The sequence below is a fragment of the Dermacentor andersoni genome, chromosome 4, assembly GCF_023375885.2.
Source record: "Dermacentor andersoni chromosome 4, qqDerAnde1_hic_scaffold, whole genome shotgun sequence".
Lineage (NCBI taxonomy): Eukaryota > Metazoa > Arthropoda > Arachnida > Ixodida > Ixodidae > Dermacentor > Dermacentor andersoni.
Window position 1 is genome coordinate 91,308,033 of NC_092817.1, and position 19,210 is coordinate 91,327,242.

General features: G+C 48.0%; 1 protein-coding gene across 7 annotated transcripts in view; it reads left to right on the top strand.

Annotated features, from left to right (window-relative positions):
* Positions 1 to 19,210, top strand: part of egg (SET domain bifurcated histone lysine methyltransferase eggless) — a 112,639-nt gene that overhangs the window by 50,694 nt on the left and 42,735 nt on the right. For 4 of the 7 annotated variants that reach the window (XM_050183428.3, XM_050183430.3, XM_055074023.1 and 1 more), the window contains exon 2: positions 5,943 to 6,092. The exons of 2 other annotated variants lie outside the window; for them this stretch is intronic. In XM_050183428.3, the coding sequence (XP_050039385.1) occupies positions 5,983 to 6,092 (110 nt within the window). In that variant the 5' untranslated portion in view covers positions 5,943 to 5,982. Of the gene's footprint in view, positions 1 to 5,942; positions 6,093 to 12,182; positions 12,469 to 19,210 lie in introns of those variants that run through there. One more of the 7 variants, XM_050183434.3, reaches the window with a different exon arrangement.

Genomic DNA, 19,210 nt, shown 5'->3' on the forward strand with positions numbered 1-19,210 from the left:
CTAAGTAGCAGCGACAGCGACAACCGCCCTCTGCGGCGCTTCACGGAACTCGACATGCCGATACGTGGTGCGACGTGGGCGAAACGTAACGACGGCGACGCTTCCTGTAGGCTGCCAGCAAAACCGGTTTCCGCCGTGTGTGTGTGCTGCGTATGGGCGGGTATGTGACGCTCGTTTCCGCGTAGCTATGAGGCAAGTCCTTTGATAGACGCGCCTTTGCCGTTGGAAAACGCCATTAAAGGGGCTCTTGACTCGAGCGCTTTCAGCGCCCGCTGCGTTCGCTAAGGCAAACAACGCAGTAAAGTGGACGTAAGGTGCCTGTGCGAAAGTCTATATTGAAAGAGTGCACCAACAGTGGAGCAAATAACAATAAAATAACGTTATTAGTTCGAACGGCAGTTATTGTGTATAGATATGGGCCGTTCCTTTTCGAAAGCGCTTTCGTTCAGGCGTGGTGTGACGCGGTATGGTAATGGAACGAGCGATCATGTGACTTTAATCACTGTTTCATGGCCGCCTTTCACGAGTGAGCCAGGTAATTCGCGCTGGATTAAGTGATTGTGTTCTTAATCGCAGCTCTAGTGGACGAGAAAGTAAGGCGACAAGTCGATTCTGAAACGTTGGTTGACAGGTATCGCGCAGAAAGTTGTCCCTACAGGACTTAACGCACGGTAACGCAAACGTAAAGGTAACGTGCCAAGAAAGGGCGCCATCTGATGCCTCGTGTCAGATCTGTCCAAGTTAAGACAGTCGATTGGCAGACTTCCTGCTGTTTCTATCGCTGTGTTCCAATGCTCCCCGTAGAAGTCAAAGTAGATGGCTAAGCTAATAGCGGAGTAGCTTAAGCTCGGGCGCAACTTCGATGCCGCCTATGCAAATACATGTAAAACGCAGAAATGCTTTTCTGATATATCCACTGAACCGATTTTAATGAAATTTGTCACATTGTCACAAATCGGTCACATTTTATACAATGTAAAATTTTGATTTTACATTGCGATATTTTGATTACAGCGAAATTTTGATTTAATGCCTGGACATTCTTACAACGGCTTTTAATAAATTGGAGGTTTAAAAGATATGGAAACCCGAAGTTTTCAAATTTGACCCTCTGCATCAAAAGTATATATCGCCATTCTGTAAACTGCATCCTTTAGAGCATTGTGCAAACGTTTGTTGCATAAGTTTACCGCTTACGTGGATTCGTTACGATGTTTACAAGGGTTTCGCAAAAGTCATACTCACATAAGAGCAGTATATTGCAGAGCGGTGTATAATGAATAAAATTTGCCCGCTTTATACGTGATATTTGATGCAATTGACAAAATTGTGTTATGCATTGCTGAGTTACAGAGTTGTCAATTTGATAATCTCGTTTTCTGAAAATTTTCTATTTTTAACAATTCTTATTAAGATACCGACGGCGTAAATAAAAAATCCGCCCGCAACAATCACTAGGATTTAACTTTTTCATTTAAATGCAGCGAACTGCGCCAAATTTGATGCAGTGGTTGCCGAGAAAAATGATTTATTCTTTCGCATGTATTTCAATAGAAGCCCCCGAGCTGAAGCTTCGAGCCTCGTTCCAATTCCAAAGAAGCCGTCAAAGAAGACAGCATAGAAGTCAGAACGATGCAGGCTGCTTCGCTGTCCAATTTACATGGTGGCTCGGGAGGAAGCTTGGAAACTCGATTGGAAGGTAGTCCTCGCTCAAGAAAACTTTAGCCAGGCTTTCCTATGCGCTTAATGTACGCTGTTGCGACCAGGGGTCAGAAGATGTCGGAAGTTCAGGCACCATGGTGGAGTAAGGATCGTGGGCCTTGACCCGACATTGACGTTTTAGAACACACTTTTGTATTTACATTTTGTACGCAAGAACATATAACAATGACGCAGAAAAGCAGTTCAAGTTCAAGCTGCCGATTGCCGATCACAAGGCGTTCGTATCGTTTTTCAACTCTTCCGTCGTCCCGGTCACGTCACCTTCCCCGAATTCGGAGGTTTGCAGCCTTTTTCTTCCGAGGACAGCTTGGCACAAAGCACACGCACGTTCCTTTGCATGCACGGACAGGGAAAGTGGGAAACCCCGTCTCCGACACGGACCCCGTTGGTATCCCAGAAGGGCGGCTTCATCCCGTTCGCTCCTCGGGGCGGGAGGGAAAAGGCAAAGGCACATAGGTCATCGACGGGAGAGAAGATCACCACGAGGTCGTTTGAGGGAATGTGTGACTTCGAAGTCACGTGTGATTTCGCAAATCCCCCAAACCCGTTTGGCGGTGTCGAACTGGCTGCCATGAATCACCGCAGTTGAAACTGGATCTGACGAGAGCGCTGGCTCGTACACCATTGTCTTGTTGTCCAGCCTTGAGCTATTGGTTCCCCGGGTCACCGCCCGGTCACAACAAGGCTGCATTGTGTTTTTCATTGGTTCCCACACGCAGAGTTGAAGTACACATATCATGTGTGTTTTTCCTGCTTTTCTCAACTGTGGCGTTGCGTTGCTAAGCACCAGGTCGCGGGTTGGATTCCCAGCCGCGGCGGCTGCATTTCGATGGGTATGAAACGCAAAAAAAAAAAAAAAAGAAACGCCGCAGACTTTTAAGACTACTTACATGTGTGAATGCGATATCATTGTACCGTTTGTAGAACTCGGAATGCCATGAACAACGCGCTCATGTTATACGCTCATAACGTGACGCTACCTCATCCCCATTGCATGCACCGTCACGTGCCCAGTGACGCACGCACTGGCCACAGTCAGATAGCTGTGACGTGCGCAATGGCGCACGCACTACGCGCACCTTTAGTCAGCCAGAACCTCGGAGCCGCCGTGGCGTCGGGAAAGCCTGCTGGTCTAGCAACCAGGAGGCCCTGGTTCGATTCCCACCCAGAGCGGATTTTATTTTTACAATTTACTTTGTTTGCAGGAACCTCCGTGAAAAATGTGGCATCAATTCGAACATTTTATGACGCGTTTTTACTCTGCGCCGTCGGCCATTTTTGGTACCATCTTTCGGCCACGCCGACAGACTTTCGCGTAATGGGGCATATAATGCTTTGACATTAAAACGCTTCTGCACATGCCATGGGTGCGCGTTAAAGAATCCCAAATGGCTAAAATTAATCTGGAGGCTTCTACTACGGCGTGCCTCATAATCATATTGTGGCCTTGTCACGTAGAACACTGCAATTTAATTTTTTTTTACTTTTTCTTGTCGCCGCGAGGTGGCGTCCCATCGCAGAAACTTATTAATAACTACTTACGAGGAAAAAAGAAATCAGGAAAGGAACAATTTATGATAACTCAAAGGGAAGCTCATTACTTTTCGAAGCGAGATCGGTATGCCTTAGAACACGCACCTATAAAGCGAGATATAAGACGGAAGAAGCATGTGCTTGCTGCGGTAAAGCTAGGGAAACTATGGAGCATGTTTTATTAGAATGTGAAGACGTCTACCCAGCGGTCGATTTAGGCACCACTGGCCTCCTTGAAGCCCTTGGGTTCAGCTGGAGCAGTGGTAAAGCAAACATGTCCGCAATAGGCATTAGTAAGAGGCGATCGGAGGATTGGTGGAAGAAAAGTGGGGAAACGACAAAAGACTTAGACGTACAAAAGCACAGTTCGTACTAGGGAACCAGAAAATTAGGGTGTGGTAGTTTATAGTGTTTCTTTATTCTTTTTTTATTGTTTAACCTAGGTAGGACATTAGGCAGTATAATAGCAAGAGCTTGGTGGCGCAACCCACCGCCCCGTTCCAAAGGGGACGGTCATACCATCCATCCATCCATACTATTTCTGATGGTTCCAGACTCGTTTCACTACTTCGGCTCGAAGCTGTCATAGCTGTTTACGTATAGTCTGACTCCGATGCTTCTTATGTAGACGCGTCTCGTCACTTCTACGGACGTTAGAGTTGCCGAACGATATGACAAAGCGGATACCTTAAGCTCCCGTAACTAGCCTATCAGGTGTGAGTTGAAAGGAAGTGAAAGCTCTTCTCACCATTCATTCGTGATCAACGATAGCGAGAGCGCTGCCATTGTGATAGTTCGCACTGTAGCAGGAGCCACAAGTGCCGAAATGTATAACAACGCTATTTCTTAGCTTACGTGAACACTACGTACGTTAAATTCGCCAAGTAACGTAAATAGACCACTAACGCAATAGCTTATGGAAGATGCTCAGTGAGGACACCATTTCTTAGCTACATTCTTTTGCGAACGCATCATAAGATCGCCGACGTTTTCAAGCGCCCGACGCAAGTATTAGCGTGTTTTGCAATAGCGTTCGCAAAAGAATGTAGCTAAGAAATCGTGTCCTCACTGAGCATCCTCCATAAGCTATTGCGTTAGTGGTCTATTTACGTTACTTGGCGAATTTAACGTACGTAGTGTTCACGTAAGCTAAGAAATAGCGTTGTTATACATTTCGGCACTTGTGGCTCCAGCTACAGTGCGAACTATCACAATGGCAGCGCTCTCGCACGAAGTATCTGATCGTAACTTATCAGTTACGATCAGATACTTCGTTTGAAGACTATGCACAGTGTGACAGTGCACTGATTACCTCTGCTGGGCAGACGGACCTGGAGATTGTTTCCAGTGTTCGTCCTGAAGAAGAAGAAGAGTGCGACGAAGAAGAGGCAACTGCCGAGCCAGTTTCAAGCCCTATAACTCTAGCTGAGGTTGTAGGGTACATTGGAAAGTTGAAAGACTTTGTGTTTCAACAGCAAGCTGTGCCAGAAGATGTGTACAAGAACATTGACTCTTTGGACAGTTTGTTACTTCCTGTGCTTTAAAAGTACAAGTGCAGAAGAAGGTTACAGATATTTTTCTGAGTGAGAAAGGCAGCATTATAACTGTTATGAACCTTGTACTTGTTGATATGTACAAATTCCATTTCACACATTTCTAACACTATGGATGCCATTTCTTTTGCTCCATGAATTGCACTTCAAACTTTTGACTCTTTATGCCATGTCTTATGTTGGTCTAGTGAATATTCAGTTTAGTAAACTTTCAGTTAAGTGAACTATTTTCTTCGGTCCCTTGAAGTTCACTCAAGTGAGAGTTCACTGCATATATATATATATATATATATATATATATATATATATATATATATATATATATATATATATAGTCCGACGCGAGGCGCGGCCGACGTATCCGGCGTCCGTCGGCGTTCCCCGGCGCCGGCCGGCGCGAGATACGACATGCTGCATTCCGCGCCGACCTCCTCACCTATAGTATGCACCGCGTCTCGACGCTGGTGGCGGCGCGTTCTCCTGCACATTGCAGCGAGCTAGAAGTTTCTTATCACTCTGAAACTCCCTAGTTTCGTATAAAATGCGCGTGTGTCTAGTTGGCGTGGCGCGGCGCGGCGCTCGGAGCGGCTTTCGCGCCACCGTACGGTCTATGGTACGGTACGAACCTGGCGTCGCCAACCTCCACCGACGCTGGCTGACGCGCACGCTGCGTCGAACCATATGACGTTATCGGCGCACGGACGAGCTTCGCTCGACGCTGGACGCGCCGGAGCGCGTTGGCCGCGTCCGATTACGTTGGCTGCGCCAGTGCGTCGAACCATCGGTGGAACTATAGACGCTGTTGTTCTCGCTAAAGTGACGTAACGTGTGCGCACGCTCACGCTACTTCAGGCTATATTTAGCCCCTAAGGAAACGGGCCGAGTTTGAACTCGCGACATAGGTCGCGCAGTGCAACCCCTGCGCGGCGCGACAGTCGCATGTCGCCGGGAGCCTACGCGTAGGCCGCCCACAGCGCCATCACGCGCTGCGAATAAGCTTGTGGTGGCCTCTGCATGCACATTATTAGACCCGCACTAAACAGATAACAGGACGTAGATGTTTCTAGCTGTTATCGCTCGGCGCTTAGAGGCATCTGGTCTAGCTTAACTGCGTCTCCTTTCTGCTTTCCGCAGGTTGCGGTAGCGTGTCGGTTCGGGCGCGACTGTCTGGGCGATGCCAAGGCAATCGTCTCCGCTGAGTAGCCCAGAGCAAGAGTGTGCGAGTTCTCTAGTCCACGAGGAGAGTGCCCTCTGGTCTAGGAGGGATTCCGTTCTTTCTCAGAGGTAAGCAGAACGCGAAAAAAAAAAAAAAAAGAGCGGCGTGCTTTGTGGTACAAACTGATGCTCCTTCAAGAAACTGGAGAAATGAGTCGATAAAAATGACAACTGTCACTGAGGTCAAGAAAAGAAAAGACGTCATAGGAAGAAACACTAAAAAGAAATACTACATATCAAAGAATTAACGTGGCTCTGCTATCGCAAACACCAGAGACCGGTGGAGCTGGGGGAAGGCCAGTAAAGTAGTGCCAACCCGCACACAAGACACACGAGCGCCGGCAACGCGTTCCTACGGCGTCCGCCAAAGGCGCCTACTACGGCGTCCGCGATTCGCATGGTCAACACTGTAGTAGACGCCGCGATTGTCTCCACTCTGTACGGAGCGGCGGGCGAGGAGGACATCTAGGCACCCTATAAAACTCCGTTTCATACATCAGTGCAACGCTGTGGAAACTACGCAAGTCCGGCCACCAAAATTTATCACTCCGCGTGTTCTCGTCTATGCTTCGCTGCGCGCCAGCAGGCCTTTGCTCGCTCAAGCATGCACGTGAGGCTGCCGCGACGGACAACGAAAAGAAACGACGAAAAACAAATTGATTAAAAACAACGTGTTAGTAGCCGTATGAGTACATGGCTTGTTTGTTTCTAAGAGTAAATTCCTTTTTTTTTTCATTCAATACAGCTTATATAAAGAAAATTTTCACAAAATTAGGGTCAAGAAACGCCGAGCTATATTTAAGTGCGAACGCAGCCACTGCAAGGAGTATCTCTAGCCTCCTCAGCGTTGCGCCTGATTAAACCGCCGGAGGAGAACGCCTCTCCTCTCTCGCCTGACCCCCCGCCTCGCGCGCCGCAGGAGGGCACGCATCCGGGCCGCGTTCCTCGCTTGCGTGCGCGCCGCTCCTCTTCCCCCGCTAGGCTCCACCCACCCTCGCCACGTCGCTGTGCTGCACGGTGGTATTTTATGCGTTGCATATTGCAATTACTCAGTTCAGCCCGTGGGCGCGGCCGGGCAGCCACCATTGACCTTTAGCGCAACCACGTGACGTGACGTCACGACAGCCGGAGGAAAAGCTGGGCCCCAACTCGCGCGGTCGCGCGCGGCCGCAGCCACCACCTGACTCCCGCTTCTTCCGCTAGGGGCGCTGCGCCGGCGCGTGACGTCACGGAGGAAAAGCTGGGCCCCAACTCGCGTGGTCGCGCGCGGCCGCAGCCACCACCTGACTCCCGCTCCTCCCTCTAGGGGCGCTGCGCTATGATTGACGTCACGGCATATGTATAATAGAGCTGCGCTCCTTCGCCGGGACAGCCTTAGAGCCAGATGCCGCCCACGGGTAAAGCAGTTCGACAGAGCGCAAAGCGAAAGCTTCAGCGGGCCACGGAGACAGAAGAAGAACGGGAAGAACGACTCGCTAAACGGCGCGCTCAGTATGCAGCTCGGCGGCAACGTTCCTCTACTGAAGCAACGGTGGAAGCGAAGGAAGAAGTTATTTTACCCGACAGTGCTTCTACTAGTTCGGAACGGCGGAATGCTACCAAGCGGCAGATGCGTGCACAAGAAACTCCCGAACAGCGACAGCAGCGACTTGAAAAGGAGCGTGCAACCAGACCGCGCAAAATGCAACGCATTCTTAGCTTAACCAAGCTAAGCCTGGCCATCTTTATACTCTGCTTTCACTCTCTCTCAGCTATCCCTCCCCCAGCCAGCTGCGAACGTCAAGAGAAACCCAGCGAGCTTCTAACAGCTCCACTTTGGGGCTTATTGTGTCCCTAAACAATAATCATCTCGGCTGCATATCATTTCTTTGCAGCTGCGCTCCTGTACTTAAGGCGCGTCTCAGTGTGCCGTAGCGTTTCTGACTTGAAAGTAGCGAGTCAAGCGTGTTGAAGAAAGGAAACGCATGCAATTATAGATTGTGTGTACCATACTTTCTCACTATATAACCTAGAAGGAAATCTCGCGCTGTTGTATGCATGGCAACACCGTGATATGGTGGTTTGGGATTTGCATCGTTCTCAAAAAGCCAGGACTGGCTAGGACGCCTTGAAGACGCGCTTGGCTGGCACCGTTCCATCGGTCACAGTGGTTCACTTCCTACTAAAACAACACAATAGCGGTTTAACTTCATTATCACACAAAGACGTTTAATTTAATTATGCGGACTTGTGCTTCTACGCACTATTATACGAAATGTAACAAGTGTCGGCCGGCTGCTAAAGTTGCATGACAGACGAGAACGTCCGTGCTCGTTTGCGACAGTTTGTCGTCTGTTCTTGCTTTTCCTCGCTTGATTATGCACTGCATGCGAGTAAACTTATTGCAAGATGTAATACGGGTGAATGAGAACCATTTATGAAGATTTTATTTTGTAGACGCATTATTCGTGCGGCCATATCCACCTTTGAGGAGAAGCCTCTCCCAACACCATCCAGTACAAGCCTCGCACACCCATATTAGTATATTCTAGGCACTATGCCCATATTACTCATGTCCCACATACCGGCCGACATTTCTATGACGGCACAGCACCCGTTAGGAAACTCGCATAGACGGTGGCTCCAGATTTCCATCTAGGTAATAATGTGATAAACTCAATGGTATGTGCTGTTTTGGCACGAGGTCCCACTAAGCAAGCGTTTGTAATTCGTATAGCGTAGGCGTGGTGTAGACTAAGTTGGTAGGCGTAACTTTTGAATTAGCAAATAGGTTGCCTCTGTCGTGTCTGCGAAAGTGACGTAAACGTTACAGAACTGCTGTGGCGCCAGCGATGCGCAATGTGCTACTGCGTTGTGCTGCGTTTCCAAAAGTATCTGATGCACACGCGTCGTGCCAGCTGCGCGTAAAGCAGACGTAAATCGACGTTTTTTTTTTTTGCGTCGCCCCTGTGTCTCGCTGCTGCTGCTATGGCAGCAGGTGTACTTAATTGGCAAATTTATAAGCAGTGTCTTTGTCCCAAAAGCTCGTGACATGAAGGTGAAAGCGTCAGCTTACGCGGTTTTTGTTTTGTTCATCCTAAAGCTAGTGAGGATCAGTTCATGCACGTTAAAAAAAAAAAAAAAGAAAAAGCTGCGCCAAGAACTGCGGGTGGTGTTTGCCAGGAGACCGCACTGGAACGCCTTTCAAATCGATCCAGCGCAAGTTTAGCCGTCGCGCCCCCTGGTGATTGTACTGGGCCGACAGCGCCGAGGTAACGAAGGTGGAGCGCGTGTCCTTGTTTTCGGCATGGTGTGACGTTGCTAGTTACGTGTTATGCTATTGGTCTGTCTACTCAAGTTAGGGGGCAACCACGTGTTGATGCCTAATACACTCATTCTATGTATTTATTTATTATGCATACCTACATCGGCCATAAAGCGTTATTGCAAGCGGGTTTAGTTACATGAAATTGGCAAATTGTTAAAATAGTAATACAAAGAACAGGAATACATACTAAGTGAACATTCAACAGCCATCAATAATAATAATAAGCAAGCATTCATAAAAGGAAACTACTGTGTACAGTTTTCCTTACCTCAAGCGACACACTGTATAAAATCGGCACATGACAAATAGTTCAGTACAAAGCATTTCGAACAACGTTTAGAAAATCCTGTGAATGAACAAGATCGCTCGGCAGCTTATTCCGGTCTTCGACTATATTAGAAAAGAAAGCTTAGCATGGTCTATTCTTACTGATACATATTGAGGCGATTTTAAATACAGGTCCTTACCGATGTCATTTTCGTTATCATATATATTGTGTAACAATTGTAATCGTTGAATATTCCTTTTGCACACAGGCAATCTCTGATCTCTTAATGTTAAAGTTATAGCTACCGGTTACAAAGAGTGGGCTGCAAACCGAAATTTTGAACAGGTACGTAAGTTTGAAACTGAGCTAGCAGCTTTCACATTGCATAATCTTACCGGAAAAAGTTAATGCGAAAACACGGCTGATCCACACCGATTCTCGGGATAATTCAAGTAATGTATATGTTTGTTCGTCAGTAAACGAGGTTGTGTGCCTTTTGCTTTTGTTGCTTGTGCTGGCCATCACATTGCACTGTGAACAGCAACATCTTCGCTATAAAATACAGAGTTGTGCCGTACTTAATTTATAAACACATTAAGTGAAAACTGTGACTTACGAAAACCGGGTTCCTTGGTTCTCTTCTCGCACTTAATCTGTGTATTAGATATAACTAAACTAGCTTTTAATGTTACTAGAATCACTCTATTGGAAGGGACCTAAAAGTCGGATCGGGGTTGCAAAAAAGGGGTATATTACAAGTCATCTATAAGGGAAATTGTAAAGATCTACGTTGTCGTGGGAGCTACGTGACATTAAATCCTCGCTAATTGCAAATAAGATCCACCGAGACGTTTTAAACGATTGTTGTCTGTGATCGCAATGAAATTTTAAAGCAAGAGTTTGTGCTTTGCAGAAAATACTGAAGTAAATATCAAGGTCGCACTACTTTACAGCTTTCCGCACAATTCACGCAGAATAAAATGACAGCCTTGTTGAAAACTATATGTCGAATCGAAGTGCAACCTTGCAGGATTGCGGGGGACATTGCAAAATGACGTAAAAGATGAGGACGAAGAAAGCGACAGGAGTGTTAATATGTTACAATGAATTGCCAACTAGCCCAAACCAGCCAATTGAAAATCGTTTTGCGAAATCTCGTTAATCGGAACTATAGATGCACTCAGCGCTGGCGGCGGAGAGATCACGTGAGCAGCGCGCGTGTCGCGGGCGAAATAGCACAGGGCGCGAAGCGCCACGGTGGCGTGATTCTGTGTGGCGGGAAACAGTGACGTAGGAGCAGCGCCGAGGCTAAAAGAAGCGCTGCGAGGCGAGTCGTCACTGCCGATGCCCGGGGCGAAAGGCGACATGGAGGCTACGCGTACAGCTCGGCTGACGAAGCGGACACGAGGAAAGAGCAGCTCTCGAGACGACCTTCGCATGCGTACAGTGCGTGCGAAGTCCTACTAAGCTGAAAGGAAAGCTGCAAGAGCAGCGCAAGTTGCCGAAAGGATATTTCAAACCAGTGGCTTATCCAAAAATTTCTCTCGGGGGAGCCCCCCTCCAGGAGGCTGGGCAGGCCGCGTGCTAACAATTTCATTTGGAGAGCGAGGGGTGGCACGTGCCTGATCCCCCTGCTTGGTGCGCGTGAAGCTCGTGCAAGGAAGTCTGTCAAAGAGCCGCCGACCGAGCTGCTCAATTTAGTGTACTTAGGGGAAGCCTGCACAGAACTGAAAATACGCGTTATCTAATCGACATCGCTGGTCTTTGATAAATGATTCTGCAAGGTTGTGTGTTGTAAGCTTTTTTTTTTCTTTGGCAAAGTACCAGGGTAAGTGGTGGCATGAGGTATCTGCGAGTTATAACCTAGCGATGACTTGCAAATTGATAAAGGTGTCAACATCTAGACGCAAGAGTGAGTAAGTGATAGAGCGAAGTGAAAGGAACGGCGAAATCGGCGACTGCGTGGAGAAATGAAACATAGCTTACCGAAGCTACTTAGTTAACATCTCCAGTCTTAGCGCGCGAACTGGTCAACGTGTAATCTTCAAACACGTGTATTCACTTTCACCTCATGATGAAGCGTCACATTCGCTGTCATGACGCGTAGGTGCTGGCGCACGAGACGACACAATGTTGCATAGACCTTGCCTGATTATGCGTTAGGACGCAAAGTCGTCTGGCTTGGATGTTGCGCGACTACGCTACTGCCCCCGTAGTTATAGTAAAACCTTATCTTGCATTTGTAGTCGTGCTTCCAATGAAAACTGCCCACAGTGTGCTGGTGACTGCTTGTCTCAACCGAAGGTTATTGCAGTCAGGTAACTGCAGCTAAAACACTACACAACTTTTGTTTGGTGTGTGAGGTAGGGTCATAATAATCGTTCTGCAAAGACCGAAAATACTGCAATGATTGCTGGCAGGCTAACCAGCGAAGGTCCACGAAGGCACGTATAAGTGTGACGTAGACATGCGCACGAGTGTTGCCAGTTGCCGAGCCAGCCACATCGCGCTGGCTGCATGCGCGAAAGAAAATAGTCCGAGCGGACGCGTTCACGCGAGGGAGAAGGGAAGCGACGACGGCACACGTATGGCTCATTCAACCCGCGCTGCTGAGCCATGGCGGCAGCCATTGGTGCGCAGTTGTCAAGTGCGCAGGGGTGTATGTGAATTGAACTGCTGTTTCTTTGAGCTTTTCAACGCTTCCGAGGTGAACCTACTTGCGCACATTCTGTTGACGAGAAAAAACGACTCGTGCTACGTGGAAGCCGCAGTGCAGCGGAAGCAGGCAGCTGCCCCCTTACGTGCAGCGGGACTCTGCTGGTGACGACAGGCCGCCGCCGAGTCGGCGCTCGTGACGCCATCTTTGGACGGTGAGGAGAACTGACAAGCGAGAAACCGGCTTGATCCGCCTGTTTCGGGTTTTCCTCTCGCGCCCTCTCCTCCTCTGCCCTGTGGGCGGAGTCCTTGTGCGGAAGTTGATAACTCGCTTTATACGTTGTTGTTCAGTTCTTGTCCTTATTGATAATACAACGCCAATTCGACATTAGTATTGCCTCATACGCTTTTCTGCCTGTGAAGCTTGTCACTGCTGGCATTGTCATGTAGTTTTCGGGTTGTTCTTGAAGGTTTGCATGTAGAATTAGCGTATGTGCAACGTTGGCAGAAATAGGGGAAAGTTAATGTAATACATTATTATTTTACTGAGGCAGTTCCACCTTTACAGTGTTGACAGGGTGGGCGACGTTGTGCCTTATCGCTCAACCGTTGGAGTGGCATTGTGGGAAGTGGTAGACGCTGGCAATTTTTTTTCTTTAAAGTCTTCCTTGTTTCGTGTACTTACTGTAGAATATTGGACGTTGGGAAAGTGCACATGTGGAAAGAGCGCACACTCCGCCAGTTTCTTGTGTGACCCTTTTGACCGGAATTCGGCTGTGCTCGAACCATGTTTTGCAAAGCTTTTAACTTCGTTGTGATCTTTACGCCTCAATGTGACTCCCGCTGTAGATGTGACGCTGACATAGCTCAGTGATCGTTACGCGTAAACGCGACTCTCGCTGAAAATGTGACGGTGACATAACTATTTTTATAACGATATCTCCGTAGCGTTCGCATTTCGGACTCGCTTTGGCTGATAGGCTGCATTCTCTCTGGCTGAGATAACGCAGTGTGACATATATTAGCATTCCAACCGTGACGTTGGAACACTAAGTTTGAAGTACCGACTGGCTATTTTGTCACTTTTCTAAAAATTATTCGCGGTTCTTAACGTATGCTCTAGACGGCTCCATTGCTGTTACGATGTTGCCCATCTTCTGATCATCTTTGTAGGATTGTAGGAGCGACTTGTAGTGGAGGGACTTTCGGACTTTCTTTTTTCGGTCTTTGACGGGCGACGACTACACTGGAGGCGTTTGTACAGTGCGGTTCACTGTTAGAGCGAACGGCAATGCTGCAAATGACGGAAGGATGGAGGCAGTTCCGTTCTACACCCCTGTGCTGTGCATGGCTTCAGCCGGCATTTAGGCTAGAGCGCAAGCAAAATTATAGCCGCAGATTAGTGTTGTTTAACAGTGAAGAGCACTGTATACATTGCGTTAATTCAACTTGGGGAACGCAGCGAACTGAATTCGCCTTGTCCGCGGAGTCCTTGCACCAGTGCCTTGCGGCTTCACACGTGGAGTCGGTCAAATTTACTGGTATCTTTGTGGTAGGATATTTAAATTCTTGTGGGACACGACAAGCTAACAGAGTGCCGTGTGTCTGTAGAATTACTTGCATGTTTCTGACGCTGGACCTCGGCTTTGTTCTCTCGTACCAAACTTATTCGATTTAGAGATTGGTCATTGATGATGGCGTTAGTTATGCTACATATATCGACAGCAAATTGTTGGTAGTTGTGGTAAGGTTAGGCAGAACCAACGCACATGTTGGAAGCTATGTGAAGCGAAGCTTTCCTGAAGTTGTTACTTAAAGTCTGTGCAACCAAATGTGATGCGTACAATTGTATTTATTTATGTCCTACGCAGCATGTAATTTCATGCAGTGTTTGTTCACCGCACGGGGGGGGGGGGGGGGGGGGGGATCACGACATTTATATCATGCAACGTTTTTGGTGGCGTTTATAGTTTTTGGCCTTATAGCATTGTTTGACAGTGCTCCGAGTCAACGACTGTTATATCGGCTCTTCCAGCCAAGCAAGGCGGAGATTAGAAGGATCAGTGCATTTTCCGTCGTGGGACGATATGTCATGCCAGTCATGGTATTAGCCCACTGCGTCTCCATTAACGAGTACACGGTGGTAGGTTTGATGGTCTTGCAACTAAGGACGCTGCAGGTTATTACACGCATGCAGCTGCTCCCACTCCTGCGCCCACGGAGGAAGGAAACTAAGGAGAGGCCCTGACGTCACTCTTTGTGAAGCAAAAGTGAAGCCGGAAGTTGGCGTTGCTCATGGCGATGCTCCGCCTTTTGTGCCACCCTCCTCTTTTGTTTACATCTTTCGCGAAACCACGCCGCGCTGCGCGTGGTTTCGCACGCGGAGCGCGCGCGCTCGCGCAACATCCGGCAGAGCATGGTGCAGGTAACACAGCGCAACAAGACACGGTGACTAACGCAAACCCGCCCACACAGCGCCTTTGCCACGGCACGAAACCTACCAGAGCAACACGTGTGCGCGCTCAAAAAATCAGAACAACGCCGCCATTGTGGCCCAAAAGGCGTGGCCATGCAGCAAAAAAAATAAAAAAAGCAGCAAAAGAAATGAGAACCTATACGTCATTTCCGCCACACTTTTCTCCTAGCGCGCGGAGGGGGTAGGGCCTCTCCTTAGTTTCCTTCCTCCGTGCCTGCGCCAAACGAGATTTCTTGCGCCATTTTGATGAAAAAAAAAACGATTTTGAGCCAAAGTGCGCCAGTATTAACGGCGTGTGTGGCTGCAGTAATCTGCAGACGTGCATGGCGCACAATACCAAAGTGGCTTAATAAATCGAACTTCACGTTATCTATACGTCGCCGACCGATAATTCGGGCTCGACGGTGACCGCCTAAAAATCCGAATAATTGCGCATTCAAAATAGCCAAATTCATCAGAAAACAAGAGACTTTATTCCACGAGTGGCTAAAGAAGTGTGCCGTATTCCCAGATGACCACTTTCGCTGATACGCTCACTTTCGCGGGATATGGCGTCAGACGCGTCGGCGTCTACGAGCGACGGCTTCTTGGCACTGTGCCAGGAACGCTATCGTCGGTCTACATGTCCCCTGCTAGTCACGCGAAAGTGACGGTAGCCCGAAAGGGACGGTCCGAAAATAAAACCAGTTTGTCAACGCGTTGCTGTGCGCTTGCGCGCTTGCCTACGATCTGGCCATTCTGTACCTCTACCGTTGTCATGCTGTCGCCACAGAAAGTACAATCAAGCCCAAACCCCGTGAGAGCGATCTTGGGCGCAACGAGCAACGGCTTTGAGCGACGAAACGGGCCGTCACGTGAACAGATCGCTCGGTTCTGGAAATCTACAATTCGTCGCTCGTTGCCCTGAAGTGCTATGAGCGACTATGCAATAGCGTAAAGCCGGAACTGGATGTGCGCCAGTGAAGTACTACCGATTGTAGCACTGAACGAGCAAACGACTAAATTTTGATACGCGCAAGGATAAGAACCTTCTGCAAGACCTTTAGAAATGTTTTATGCTGCTCTTTACACTAAGTTTCGGTGCGTATTTGCTGCCCTCATGCCGGTAACATCGGGGAGACGTCGCTCAATGTCGCCGCTCGCGTGGAGCAAGATTTGTAGGCGATGTGCGAACGCGATAGCCGTCGCGTCGATTGTCGCCGTCACGCGCGAGATCGCTTGCATGGGGTCTGGACCGAGATGTTGTAGCGATGCTTTTTCCGGTGCCACTCCTTTTATCTTCGGTAAGAGTGACGCTCCGCCAGCTAGTATCAACTGATATCAGCTGGCCGTGAACGGTGGATAAGGACGGTTCATAGAATCGAACGGAATACATCGCTACAAAATCACAGCCCATAAGTCGACCGCGCTAAACGAATACTGGACGCGCGGAACCAACACCGCGTGACTCGCGGGTAACTTGCCGGGGTTCGCTAGTTTTGGATTCGAGGAGTTGCCGGCAACATGGCCGACGACCATGCCGCGGCGATGCTAGCGACGTATCAAAGCCAAAATATCGCCATTTCCGTCCAACTCGGCGGCCAAATTAGCGCGCAGTCATTCAAGCGGAGTCCGAATTATTGGATGGTGTGGCTTGCCTTAAGGTGTCCGAAATTTTGGTTGTACTTATACATTAAATTTATGAGCCAGTGAAGTTGCGTTGACGTAGCCCGAATAATCAAGCTTGTCTGAATTGTTGGTGTCCGAATAATCGGTTGGCGAGTTGTTATTCAGCCAGTTGCTGAGCAGAGGCTTCTGCTTTATGATGAAAAGCAGACCATTGAAAAGCACCTGGTGTCTAAAGCATTGCTTGAGCATTACCAGGGGCTCATCAAGGCTGGCCTGGCCCAGGAGAGCATTGATGATATTGAGTCTGGCCAGGAATTTCTGACTGATGCTAGCACTAGCCTTGCTGAAAACATGGCTAAGCTGGCATGGAGCTGTCAATGAAAAATTCATAAGATCTAGAAGGCAACGTCTATGCAGCTTCACTCAATTTGAAGTGGACAAATTTAAAGCACGCTGTGTGAACAGGTTTGTTGTCTTCATTTAAATTGAAGAGCTATTCAAATTTAGGTTTCCCTTTATTTCTTTTTTTTTGTATTTAGTCAGAGCAACACTATTTTACAGCAAGCAAATACTTTCTGGAAAAACACTTTTCAATTTTAAGTGTTTGAAATAGCCTAGGACGTGTCCAGCAGTTGGCATTTTTTTGTTCCAACATGCTTCAAATTCTGGAATAACGTTTGTCACTTTTAAGTGTTTGAAATAGCCTAGGACGTGTCCAGCAGTTGGCATTTATTTGCTCCAACATGCTCCGAAATCTGTCTTTGGGTGCTCCAATTGCTCCAAGATAACATTTTGCTGGTGCAAAAATTGCTCCAATTCTCATTTCGTTAGTGACACCACTTCACATGACAACAAGCTCTCAAGTCCCCTTTTCACCTCATCTCTTACTAAAAACAAGGTGTGGTGTACTACCAGAGCGTCAAGGGCATATGCTGCACCATGTGCAAAGCACATGGTACAACAACCCACTGGTCGAAGGACCCTCGCCTAAGGGCCAGAGATGGGCAGAGTCTCCAGGCCTAAAGTTTGTTATAACCCGACAAAGACATCGCCCTTGGCTACCGCGAATGGCGTAAATACCAGCGTTCTTACGTCGGTGGTCATAAAGACTCGAAGAAGAGCTCGTTGACTGGACGATTTGGGAAGCTTAAAAGCTAGCCATTGGGCATCTCTGCTGCTGACTGCTCCACTATGTCTTTTGCTCCTCCTACTTGGAGTAGGGTGAGTCACATGCACGAGCACTCGTCAGTGGGACGCACCCTGATTGATCTCCCCATGTTTGCCTTCCGGGCACTCTCTGGCACTGGAGCTCTGAACCGTGAGTGCTTTGTCTCCACGACAGGTGACCCACATACCCACTACTAGTTGAATGTAGGAAATTTGCTTCTGTAGCTTCTGGAGTTCAGTGGACCACTACGCGTTCAGTTAAATTCAACTGTGGCCTGTGATTGCAATTCATGCATAATGCAGTTCGAACTTTACAAGGCCCCAAATGCCACTTGCCCGAGCTCACTGCACTTGTGAAATGGAATGCTTGTGGGCGGCCGCACCTAAGTTGCAGTATACATTGACTGGGTATAAATCACATCTAAAAAAAGAAAAAAAAAAGTTATATGAATTATATGGATGCTCGAAGCGTGTTTGTGCCATCGTCGGTGTTGTCATGCTGTTCTGCTATCGACGGCGCATGTGTCGCTCATGTGCATCTCCAGAGATGCGTTTGGAAAAGCGACGAAGCGAAGTGCATGCACTGTCAACACTCTACCTAATGTACAAGGTCGTGGAGAAGACAGCATTCTGCTTTCTGTCATGTTGCTGACGTTTCTGCTCTGTGTGTTGCACTTGGCGTTGTGACTGATGCTGATGGTCTCCCGTCTGACCACAGTGTACCGGGTGTCAGACCAGCACCTCCAGACTCACCTCGTATACAACCGAGGTGTGATGCCTGCAACGCCACTGACGACGCTCTTCATAACACCAGCGTTGTGAGATATTTGGTAGCTTGCCAGGAAGCTGTTCCTTCTGCGTCGTGCCAACACGTTGCACCTACGTATGGTTAGAACATTGTCCGAGGAGTTCTTAGCACAACACAATGACAAGTCTTGGTTATATCGCTGACAATGCTTTGCCCCTCAAGTGAAACTGCCAATTTTAATGAGATTAGCATACTTAGCCTACACTGCCCCTTTTGACGTGCTGCTGATGGCTACTATCTAGACTCTGTAACTCCCCTCTCGATGGCAAAAAAAGTGGGGGGGGGGGGGGAAGTTTCGCTCGATCGAGGGCAAGTAATTGACAGCGATATCAAGGTTTACCATTGCGTTTTAACTTCTTGGCCGGTGTTCTAACTATATGTGCAATGCACAGGTGCGACTCTATGTGGATACTGTCACACATGCGCCACTGCTCTGCCTGAAAGAGCGCCTCCAGTGAAATTACATAACTTTGGGATTGTGACCACTGACATTGTTTTGAACTTTTTTAAGACTGGGAAGACTTAGATAAAAAGGTACGTGCTGTGAATGAAATATCTGATTACTTTTGTTTGCACACTGCATTTATAAGATGTTCTGAGAGATAACTCAGTCAAGAAGTCAATATCTTCTTTGAGCAACGTTGGTGGTTAAACATTGTAGCATATAGGCAGCAATAGATACGGAATCACGGCGACGGTGATAATTGGTATTTCTATTAAAAGGAAATTACATGTGCAAATGATAAAAGTAAGAATGCACATTCTTCTATAACTGACAAAGAAATTTAGTGTTACACCTCAAAAAGACGCCTATGCAATCACATTGTGGTTCATTCGAAGTCATATATGATAGGCTGAACCCCAATTATACAGTGCCAGCGGGCAAATCTGGCTGTGG